General features: G+C 53.1%; 2 protein-coding genes across 2 annotated transcripts; one reads left to right on the top strand and one right to left on the bottom strand.

Annotated features, from left to right (window-relative positions):
- Positions 1-66: 66 nt before the first annotated feature.
- VOLCADRAFT_69961 (uncharacterized protein) lies at positions 67-1,080 on the bottom strand (the record flags this gene model as incomplete). Its single annotated transcript, XM_002958753.1, has 1 exon — positions 67-1,080. A coding segment is annotated over one exon (1,014 nt), but the record flags the coding sequence as incomplete, so codon positions are not given.
- Positions 1,081-4,346: 3,266 nt separating this feature from the next.
- On the top strand, positions 4,347-8,052 carry VOLCADRAFT_100098 (uncharacterized protein; the record flags this gene model as incomplete). The annotated part of the gene is made up of 4 exons (XM_002958742.1): positions 4,347-5,115; positions 5,827-6,506; positions 6,984-7,133; positions 8,029-8,052. The coding sequence occupies 4 exons, from the start codon at positions 4,347-4,349 to the stop codon at positions 8,050-8,052; spliced, it is 1,623 nt and encodes a 540-aa protein (XP_002958788.1).
- Between the last annotated feature and the right edge of the window lie 4,121 nt (positions 8,053-12,173).

The raw sequence follows: 12,173 nt of genomic DNA on the forward strand, positions 1-12,173 counted from the left end.
TTCTGGGAGTTTGCAGCTCTGGGGGTTTGCAGCTCTGGGAGTTTGCAGCTCTGGGGGTTTGCAGCTCTGGGGGTTTGCAGCTCTGGGAGTTTGCAGCTCTGGGAGTTTGCAGCTCTGGGAGTTTGCAGCTCTGGGAGTTTGCAGCTCTGGGGGTTTGCAGCTCTGGGGGTTTGCAGCTCTGGGAGTTTGCAGCTCTGGGAGTTTGCAGCTCTGGGGGTTTGCAGCTCTGGGAGTTTGCAGCTCTGGGGGTTTGCAGCTCTGGGAGTTTGCAGCTCTGGGAGTTTGCAGCTCTGGGGGTTTGCAGCTCTGGGAGTTTGCAGCTCTGGGGGTTTGCAGCTCTGGGGGTTTGCAGCTCTGGGAGTTTGCAGCTCTGGGGGTTTGCAGCTCTGGGAGTTTGCAGCTCTGGGAGTTTGCAGCTCTGGGACTTTGCAGCTCTGGGGGTTTGCAGCTCTGGGGGTTTGCAGCTCTGGGGGTTTGCAGCTCTGGGAGTTTGCAGCTCTGGGGGTTTGCAGCTCTGGGAGTTTGCAGCTCTGGGAGTTTGCAGCTCTGGGAGTTTGCAGCTCTGGGAGTTTGCAGCTCTGGGAGTTTGCAGCTCTGGGAGTTTGCAGCTCTGGGAGTTTGCAGCTCTGGGAGTTTGCAGCTCTGCGAGTTTGCAGCTCTGGGAGTTTGCAGCTCTGGGGGTTTGCAGCTCTGGGAGTTTGCAGCTCTGGGGGTTTGCAGCTCTGGGAGTTTGCAGCTCTGGGAGTTTGCAGCTCTGGGGGTTTGCAGCTCTGGGAGTTTGCAGCTCTGGGAGTTTGCAGCTCTGGGGGTTTGCAGCTCTGGGAGTTTGCAGCTCTGGGAGTTTGCAGCTCTGGGGGTTTGCAGCTCTGGGAGTTTGCAGCTCTGGGAGTTTGCAGCTCTGGGAGTTTGCAGCTCTGGGGGTTTGCAGCTCTGGGAGTTTGCAGCTCTGGGGGTTTGCAGCTCTGGGGGTTTGCAGCTCTGGGAGTTTGCAGCTCTGGGAGTTTGCAGCTCTGGGGGTTTGCAGCTCTGGGAGTTTGCAGCTCTGGGATGGGATTTAGTCCCTACTGAATATGATCGCATCACCTTTCTTCTTGCAATTTGTAACGGGCACGTTATTTTCACGGGAGCTGACACAGATGGACGATTAGCTATTCGCTGATCAGGTTCTCTTTTCAGTTTCTTTCGTTTTGCGGATTTTTGGGCCACAGGCCTGATCTAGTAACCACGTGCAAAGTTCCTGTCAGTATCTGTTGTTGCTGGTGGGCCTTCTGGTGGGGGTCCGGGGCATTTCGCCAACTGGGGAGCTGTTGGCAAACGTCCCCCGTGGTGGTGGTGGTGGGTTTCTGAGTCCCCTTCCCTTAGGGTTCGCTTGCTGCTGTCTAGGTGACTTGTTTGCCCTGGTGGTCGGGCCCTCTCCCCGGGGAGAGGGGGTCCTGACTGCCCTGAACGTCTCAGGTGGCAGTAGCAATGCACGGCCAGCTGGCCCGCTGACCCGCTGGCTCTACTCTTCACGAGTCTGGAGCCCACTGTAACAACTATACACACGCACACACGCACACACGCACACACGCACACACGCACACACGCACACACGCACACACGCACACACGCACACACGCACACACGCACACACGCACACACGCACACACGCACACACGCACACACGCACACACGCACACACGCACACACGCACACACGCACACCCTACTAAACCGACCTTGTGCATGGGCTTGAAAAATGTGCGACGTAGGCTAAGTGCTTTAATATAATACATAGCTATATAGACATCTTTCTGATGATTGTTAAGCAGCCGCAGCTCAAGCCGGAAAAAAAGCGTTAGCGATCCAGCAGCAGGCAAAGGCAAGCTCAGGGGGGAACCTGCCGTGAGGTGCTATTTAGGCATTTTGAAGCAAGTGATAATTCAAATCAAATAAATATATTTGAATAAACATGTCTTAGTGATGCTGGAGTCTTCCTACTTGCAAAGAAAATGCAACGCGCACTTATTCGTGCATTTTATATCGGTCTGCAGTCTCTCCCGCAACAGACGGCAGTATCGACGGCTGTCTGGTGAATGCGCACAAACAACAAATTCATTAACCGAGTAACAGAGTAAAGCGCGGCCCCATGCAAAGCTTACAGGATTTCACATCTCTCGCACTAACAACGCTGTTAGGGCTAGATATGTGCGTTAATTAACGCAAAAAATATGTATACCCCATAATACGAGCTATTTAGCGATTGATAAATAATCGATCGTATTGCGATTATTTAACCTCGCCAAAGTAATAGCTCCATGGCCATGTCGACGTGGTAGCGAAAGGAAGGGTAGCGAACAGACACGCAGACCCGGTGACTGCTCCGGGCAGTAGTTACGGTAAGCAGTCCTGGTCGGTCACAACATGTCGCTAAACGGAGACGAAGAAACGAGCGTTCGCTTATTGACATCAACTTAAATCAATTGGTAACCAGTATAAAAGTATAAAAAAGTCTTAGAAACAGCAGCACAGCAGGTCTGTTAGGCCGTTGCTACCATGGTGCTATAACCGCTTGTCGAAGTGCCCAATAAAAATGTTGTACCCTCCAGGTCGCAAGTTCCAAACCCAGAAGTGCTGCTGTTTCTCAAATGCCTTTATCAATAACACGTGGTCCAATATATAGGGCATTTCGGTGGCTTCTCGCTCTAGTAGTAATTACTCCTTACACCGTCGTTAAATATACTTTATCTTTTTTCAGGACAGTTGTTCGATTAATACCACACTCCATAGGTTGGATCCTCATTCGCGCTGGTTTCCAAGGCTTTCACGAGCGGGTGGATATTGACAACCGTCGAACGTCAATAAGCGCAAAGGCTGACGACGTTGAAGTCCAAGTTCAATGCAAATCGGTAAGTTTGAACTAAAACTTGCATTCCATTGGCTCTATGTTTTTTTTCAAGGTGACGCGCGTTATTTGTTTTGGGAATGTGGAAAGACCATCAGCTGCTGCAGCTGCTGGACGACCCTGCTGCCTGCTGAATAAATATACAGTACGTCAACCAAAATCAATCATTCATTCATCCAATCGATCACGGTGCACGTTCCCGGGGTACGAGAACAGGCAGATGGGGGATGCTAACAATCCTGCTGTGCGGCAGTTTTATCTTGGCCAGAAGCAGGCATGCAGGTTTTCGCCGTAATCTATTGCTTTTCAGCTAATATAGCTCGGGCTATAGTGATGACTTACGTTGCCTCGTCTTCACTCATCAGGCATCGGTCGCAATTCAAACGGGCGAGGCAGCAGCGGCAGCACCATGCCGTGATTCACAATCTCAAGCAGAGCGGGCATCTCTGCATGGAGAGGAAGTTAGTGAATTCCATCCAGCAGTATCAGCAGCAGTAGCAGTAGCAGCAGCAGTAGCAGCAGTAGCAGCAGTAGACGGGTCGTCGCCGGCGCTCGGCGGGTCTACCGGCGACAGTGCTGCTGCTGTCGGGCTGAATCCAGAGCTCTCAAAATCAATCCCTAGTAATCGTTCCACTCGTCCGACGCTTGTCGACAACAGCAGTGCTAATATTAGCAGCTGTGGGCCTCGGACACCGCCTTCCTTAGGCTTCGACGACGGCTACTTTAAACCACAAGAACCATCTGCACCCGTACAAATACAAGATGATGGTCAGCCGGGAACCGAGCCATCGGGCGCCTTGAAGGAGGAGGCCACGTCTGACTCCAACGACGACGGCGGTGAAACAGCTTGCGCTGCTTCACCAGCTGAGGAGGTATCCAGCGGTGGGGAGCTTGATGATGTTCATGTGCCTATGCCAGCATCACCATCATCATCATCAGCAGCAGTGAAAGTACCCACATCGGCAGCAGTAACCGCATCATCAGTACCTTCCGGTGGTCAGCTGCTGACTGCAGCGCCCGCTAACACCAGTAGCAGTACTACTGCTGGACCAGCAGCACGTGCTGCCGGAGAGTCGACACCTTCAACAGAAGAGCAAATAATAGCAGCAGCTCATCATCATCATCATCATCAGGGCGCAGCAACAACAGAAGAAAATAGCAGGGTAACACAGTACGGGTGCTGCTGTTGGCCTAAGCATTATTTGTACAATAAGATAAAAAGTCAACGAACAACGGAACAGGAAGCGGCGTCGGTGGAGCTCTCAGAGCAGGAGCCCTTGCTTAGATTATTGCCGGTCATAAAGCAGGAGGAGACAGTACAGCAGCAGCTACGTGAACCGGAACAAGAACCGCTGCCATCCCTGCGACTTGCGGAGGAGCAGCAGCAGCAGCAGCTGCAGCAGCAGCAGCAGCGGCCTTCAACCAATTTAGGCATCAAAACATCGCTGAACGGGCTCCTAGGCATGCAAGCACACACGCCGGTGGTGCTGGATGATGATTGTGAGAAGATGCAGCGGGAGCAACCCCTATCTTCCCCAGCGGAAGGTCGACAAGGAGGACATCTCATGGAAGAGTTGCCTGCACAGTCCACATCACAGCCTCCACCGGGATCAGAGGCAAAGCTACTGCGGGAGCCATCCACCTGCCCAGTAATGGAGCAGCAAGCCATCCAGCTGCTGCCACTACTGCTGCCCGCAGGTGACGTGGCACTTGTACAAGTATCATCAGCTGCTGGAGGGGTAGACGGTGCACGCATGCTGTCATCATCATCATCATCTTCAGCAGCAGCAGCAGCCCCTTCAGCGGAAAAAGATACCAGGATGCCGTCGCGGGGCTGTTCATTGCTGCGGCCACAACGGGCAGAAGGGGTCAGTGGCAGCGGGGAAATAGTTGAAGTGGTGCCGTTGCCACCGCAGCTGTCGACACACTTGGTGCGAAAGGAATCCACCTCTAGCAGTATGGCCGACCAGCAGCAGCAGCAGCAGCAGCAGCAGGCACCAACTTTATCACAACAATTGCCGTCGGACGGGACGTCGACTGATAACGGGCAAGCACCAACATTTCCATGGCCACCAGCAGAACAAGAAGGAACAGTGTCGGCGGCACTGTCGACAGCAGCCAAGGTCGAGGTATCTGTGCCGACAACGGAGCGAGGCGCATCAACATCATCATCATCAACATCCTCACAGCGACCTTCAGCTGCTGAGGTCGCCGTGCAAGAGCAGGTGTCGTGTGAGCCGCCTGCTGACCTGAAGGAGCCATTTACACCACCACCACAGCCCTTGAGGCCTCAAAAGAGCTACTCAGTACAAAATCAAGTGTCGTCACCAGCACATCCAGGACTCAACACCTCACCACTCATGCTTGGGGACGACCCTGCACTATTACCTTTTCCTGGACCAGCACCACAACCACAACCATCAGCTCAGCAGGTGGCGGACTGTCCTGAACAAGTATCGCAAATAGCGACTGCAACACCACAACAACAACAGCAGCAGCAGCAGCAGCAGCAGCAGCAGGCGGCATCTTCATCGCCACCTAGTTCGACCCCTCCGCCACCACCGGGGCCCACAGCGGGTAACAACTTAGCTGAGCCAGAGGCGCCGCCATCGCCAGGCTCCATGCAACGGCAGTTCACGCTGTTCCGTCGACGGCAGCGCTGGCTTCTTATTTGCCGCCGCCAACAACCAACAGCTTCAACAGCATCATCATCACCACATGCTATGACTGGGCAGCAGCTGGGGCCCTCTTCCATGGCGACAAGTCATCAGCAGCTACCTCCAGTATTGTCACTTGAGGTTGAGCTGCGGGAGCAGTCCGAGCCTACTCCTACGGAGCTGCAGCAGCAGCAGCAGCAGCAGCAGCAGCAGAAGCAGCGAATATCACAAGGTCATCAGCCATCGGTTGGGTCCACCAAGTTGCCGGGCCCGTCGATTTCGGCAGGGACTGATGACGAGCAAGTGGAGCAACAGCCGCAGGCCATGTCTTCGACACTCTCATTAGAAGTTCGGATGCTCGAACCCACCACGGTAATTGAGGAGCAGCTCACACCGTTATTCAAACCACCTGATGCTGGACTAGAAGATCTTTCCCTTCCAGTGGCAGAGGAACCACCGATAATGCCGCCGACACTGTCACTAGAGGTCAGGATGTGCGAGGCCCCATCATCAACACCACCAGCAGAGCAACAGCCGGCAGTACTCAGCAGTAAGCATTCAACATCGGCAGCAGTGCCATCATCTTCCCAGCAGGCCAGCGGCACGCAGAAGCCATCATCACCATTGACGACGACCGCGGTTGATCACGAGCAACAGCTAATGCCGTCGGCACTGTCCCTTGAGGTCAAGTTGTTGGAGACTTCCATGCCACAGGCATGGGAGCAACAGCTTTCGCAACCAATGCTGCCACGTGACGATGTTGGCGAGCTACCGGAGCGCCCACTGCTAGTAGCGGATGAAGAGCTCATACCATCAATGCTATCCATGGAGGTCAAGCTGCTGGATCCTTCAGTGCCTGAATCGGCAGGGGACCAACACCATCTGCCATTACCCTCGACGCTTTCCCTGGAGGTTAAGCTCCTGGAGACTTTCACAGCGCCAGCAACAACAGGAGGGCAGGAGCAAGTGCCGGCACAAGGGGTTGATCTACAGCAGGAGCAATCCTCTGTACCGGGGTCACAGCAGCAGCAGCAGCAGCAGCAGCAGCCATTACTCCCGGCATTCCCACTTGAGGTAAAGCTTCCGGACCCTTTTGCAGTGGCAACAGCAGGAGGGCAGCAGTCAGGGCAAACAACACCATCTAGAGAGGTGGAGCTGCAGCAGGAACCGCTCTCAAAGCAAGGATCCATCCAGCAGCAGCAGCAACAGCAGCAACAACAACCGCCATTATTCTCAACACTCTCGCTTGAGGTCAAGCTACTGGAGCCTTTAGGAACAGGAGAAGAAAAGCCAATATCATCAACAATATCGCTGGAGGTCAGATTCTCATGTCTGGACCAAACGCAAACACCAACCGCAGGTGTTGGTTTCCTTGGCGGCATGGTAACCTCCTCTCTACAGTCGCGTATCTCAGAACACCCAGGTCCATCACACTCTCTGCAGCTTCACATGCCAATAACAGCCGTTCCTGGAGGCCCGGCGACCGGTCGCCGCTGGCGACACATCCTGACACAAGTCTGCGTGTCTGCCCTGTGCATCACCATCCTGCCGCGGGTGATTCCGGCTGTGCTCAAGGCATGTGGCCAGAATGCGGTCAGCAGGCATCTGGAACGGGCAGCTGCTGCAGCAGTGCGTGAAGGGGCATTCGCGGCTTCGCCAATAGCTGCTGCGGTTGGTGATGGAGGAGGATTGGCGCTGCTTCGGAACACGCCTGAAGTGGCAGTTGGGATAGCGAGGGCTACAGGAGAGCGCTTAGCGGCGGCAGCAGTGGCGGAGTCCTACACGCGCCCACAGACAGCAGCAGCCATCACCGGCAGCAGCAGCAGCAGCAGCAGCAGCAGCAGCCAGCGGCGTGTTGAACCTGCAGGATCTGGATTCGACCTTGATGGGACCTTTAAGGATTGCAACACAAAATGGTGAGTGCATGTCGTGTGTGTGTGCGTGTGCGTGTGTGTGCGTGTGTTATATGTGTGTGCCTCCGTCAGCAGTTCTACTAATCGTGTAAATTGTACGTACTAGCTACAAACGCGACTACCTACGTAGCACGCACGCGTACATGTGCGGTTCCATGCATGTTCGCTGTGCATAGAAGTTTGCGGGAGATAGAGGAGTGGAGTGGGCAACACCAGGTCGGATGGTCGGTAGTAATGGTGCCATTATGCCATAATAATCCTCCCCGCCCCCGTGCGATAAAATGATGAGTTGCTTGCCCACATGCCCACATGCCCACATGCCCACATGCCCACATGCCCACATGCCCACATGCCCACATGCCCACATGCCCACATGCCCACATGCCCACATGCCCACATGCCCACATGCCCACATGCCCACATGCCCACATGCCCACATGCCCACATGCCCACATGCCCACATGCCCACATGCCCACATGCCCACATGCCCACATGCCCACATGCCCACATGCCCACATGCCCACATGCCCACATGCCCACATGCCCACATGCCCACATGCCCACATGGATGCAGGTGTGCTATCATTCGACCACCTGAGAGCGGCCCCATACAGCCGCGGTATGGGGCCACTACTGCTGCTAATGCTGCTGCTGCTTCTGCAGGCGGCACCAGCAGCAGTAGCAGATCATTTGCGTTGTAGTAATAAGGAAGAGGGAAACATCGATGTACACATACACACGGAAAGTGCCTGCAGCTGCGGCCGGGTCGAATGTTGTAGCCCCCGCCCGGCATGCACCCCTGTTAAGAGATGGCGGCGGAAAGTTGTACTTGTCATCACGCATCTTTTGCAGCGAGTGCATCGTGTAATTATTACCGACTGCTGTATGTGATGCCAATAATCCTGATGACCTGCAGGATATGAATATAGATTATTTCAACTCAACCATGAACATGTATTTACCCATTCGGATGTCATCATCATCAAATTCCTTATATATCATCATCAATCCTTTCCTAAACAAGCACTTCCCCCGCGGCCGTTTTGGACCACTGGAACCTGCGAGCGCCGTGTGTTGGGTTACTTATTAGCTAGCTAGCTGGCTACTACATAATGTGAATAATCTGACACCCGCTAGTTTTAGATTGCGGAGGCCGACTAGGCCTCCCTCCGTCGGGCGTCCCATCATAGCTACCTGCTGAAGACGTCGACCTGCTGGACACATCGATCTGCTGGACACGTCCAGGCCAGGAGAAGAAGCTTCTAGTCCGCTGATAGCAGAGTGTGCCACCATTCAACAACATCAGGTTACTCAGCTGATGACGGACAGTCGTACTACTGTTACATTCGCCATGGTTATGCATGCCCGTACGCCTTGCCTGCGTGCGTGGGCCCGTGCGGCGCCGTACAACTGAAGAACGAAGGCCGTTATGGTCACCACGGCCGATCATGTATGCGCGCCTCCTCTGTAACCTCCAACCTGTGACTTCCAAGTAGACTTTGAAATCAATACGTTTCCTCGAAAGTGCGTGTGGACATTTGCATACTAACTTTTTGTGTATGTGTGTGTTAGACCTTGGAATTGATTTCCGTTCCTCTCCTCAATGAGGTGTAACTATGAGCAGTAGCTGTTGTACAGGGGACAAAAACACGCATGTGCATCCTCCATGAGCACGTGCTCAATAATATAATGCATTGCACCCTACCAGCAGCATCTTCCAGCGGCCTAATCTTCAGCGGCCAGCTACTACATGTAAAGTAACGCGCTCGTGCATCACGGTGTGTGCATGCTGGCGTATTAGCAGCGGCGAGTACTAGTGGACTGAGCGGCGGTGGCACTACTGATTGCAACAGTGCGGTGCGTGTGCGTGCGTGTAGCATCCTGGAGGGTATCTGCATCACGGTATCTGCATCCTCCGATCGGTGCTTTTCTGAAGTCGCGATATAACAATTGATATCGAGCCGGTGTCTCCGTTCCGACCAGCTGGGTTCGAATGTCATCTATAAATGTTTAAATTCTGAGCGGGAGGTGCCAGGCCCCGCAGCTGCTGGTTATCCTGTCGATGCTGCCATCACACGGGGACCTTGAAGTGGACATTGAAGGTCGAGGATGCCTTCACCAAGCACCCGATACACGCACTGCTACCTCACGACTTCAGAAAAGTACCGATCGGCGGATGCAGATCTCGTGATATGTCCTCCAGGAAGCCACAGTATGTAATAAAAGAAGACAGCCAACACATGGAGAATAAATAATACACCATTTGCAGGATAATTATATGTACAACACCAAGCAGCGGCCGATCGATGTATATATATACAACGCCTATACATTAGGCCTGCTGATGTTTCCTCAGGGCGGCGTGGTTTCCCCAGTTCCTACGTCGTACCCTTCTTAACTTGGCAAATCCGTCCGACCGCCGCGCCGCGTGTTTCTTTGAGCGAGTACGGCAAGTACGGCAGCGCCCGCAGGCAGGGCAACCATAAAAAGGATTATTTGCAGCGCTCACTGAATTTGGTTGTGGCTTTATACGATAATAATCTGGCATTCCAGCAGATATGTAAAAGGGTGCCTGCTGCTGTGCCGACCTGACTTGAAAGAAATGGACACTTGCACATGCGCATGTGTCTGCCCCGACGGACGTTTTCCCCCGACAGTGTGTTTGGGATGTGATAGTGCCCTGGCCACCGTCAGTAGTAGTAGGTATTGCAGCGAGCCCCAGGCCCCAAGGGAAAGCCCGCCAAGGTCGGGCCATTTCCAGGTCCTGGCCAGAACGGGGGCCATGCACTGCATTTCATTGGGAAACCTAAGACGAAAACGCACACGTTGAACAACAATACAGCTCACCCCGAAGCTTAATACGAGACTGTGTATGGGATGCCTCAGCCGCCACCGCTTAAGATTAAAAAAAGGGATAGGGGCCCTCGAGAATCAGCAGACCGCATAACTCGACACTAGCTCGATTCTACGGGGCAGGGGCTTCCCGGCTTGCCTGATAAGGGGCAGTACGAATTCGTTTTTCAGCGTTAGGAGCGGTCGTACCGGATGAGCGGGACACTTAGCTTTGGTTTCGGGGCCTGCAGATTCGGGTGGGGAAGAGCTGAACGGTGCTAAATAAAAAGGCGGCAGAGCTTGCGGATATGAATTGAAGAGGGTCAACCGCCTCGCACGAAAAGATGTCGTATGCATTTTATAAGATGTTCCTGCAAGAATAATGCCTTTTTGCCTTTAAAATGGCATTTGGGGATCCGACGGGTGAGGTGGTTGCGGAGTGGTCTCGGAGCGCACGGGAGTTCGGGGGATGTCGCTCTTTGGCAAGGCTGTAATTATTACGTGCCATAAACTCGGGTTACCTTCGAATATATGGAACACGGTCCTTTTGTAGAAGTACTGTATACTTTAATAGACGCCTTACTTGACCCTTACCCACGCACAGCACGCGAGTACGTACGACTAATGGCACCGGAGCGAGGTAGTCAGCCCCACAGAGCCATAATCCCCCCAATGCACTATGTTTCGATACTCATCACAGCAACTGGGATAAGATAAAGACAAAACGGCAGTCTCGTACGTGCTGTTGTAGTAAGAATGCGCAATAATAAGAGAATCGCACAAGGCAATTTGGGGTGTCATGTGAGAATATTACTAATAGATGTGGTTCTTATGAGGTTAAACTTCAAGAAGGATTCGATATTGCTTTGTGCCTTGACCTGTTCATTTGCTTGTTCCTGGCGGGCGCGAGCACTGATAACCGCTCTCCTCAATAATTGTTGGTATAGACAAATCCCAAGTGTTATAATATTTTATTGAACTCAGCTACAAACGTTTGAAATGGATGCTTTTGCGCAGTACTCCACCACTGCTTAAACCAATAAGGCCCCAGATAGTTTCAACGCATCGTTTCTTGAAAAGAATCAATTTATAATGACTGAAAGCCCGAATCTCCTTCCCGACCGTCTTCCCTTCTTGCGCACTGCCGACAACAGCAAACAGCTGGAAACGGCAAGCGGACCTTACTACTAGCGGAAAGCCTGTTGGGTTGATACGAGGAAACCAAATCATGAAAAAAATGAAATACGCACAGATTCATTATCGTGCTCTAGCGCTGTTCCTGGCTCTAGCAGTGGTTTCACCATTACTGGCCTCGGCCCAGCAGTTGCCCCTTCTCACATCTCTCCAATCCGTCTACCAGACAAACCTTCCTATTCTTTTGAAAGGCATAAAGGGAAGCTATCCACGGTCCGCGTACTGTTCACCGTATATCCTCTGGTCGCCTTCCGCGTTCCCAGTTGCCCTCGGCGACGAGGGCGGCAATGCACTCCCAACGGTGGCGGCTGTTCAGTTGCCTTCCGGAAAAGGCCGCATCGTCGCCTTCGGACACGAGGGAATTCCAGGAAGTGAGTTTTCATGTTTCCGCTGCCATGTTCCGACATGCATGATGCTCGTGCAGCAGGAGTGGCCACCTCGGTGATATCACATCTAACATATCATATCTATAATTGCGTTGCTAAGTAGCCACCGTCCACATGCATGCATTTTCTCCGTTTATTTATTAATTCACTTCCCCCGTTTCGTTTCGTTCCCCCTGCTTTGCGGGGTGTATATCTATAGATATGGCTATGTATAGTTATAGACAACCAGCAGCAGACAGCAGGTTTCTCATCAGCAGCAGGCGCACATACAGGCATGCACAGGCAGCAGGCTGTTATGTGGAGATGC

This window comes from Volvox carteri (genome assembly GCF_000143455.1).
Source record: "Volvox carteri f. nagariensis unplaced genomic scaffold VOLCAscaffold_105, whole genome shotgun sequence".
NCBI classification, from domain to species: domain Eukaryota; kingdom Viridiplantae; phylum Chlorophyta; class Chlorophyceae; order Chlamydomonadales; family Volvocaceae; genus Volvox; species Volvox carteri.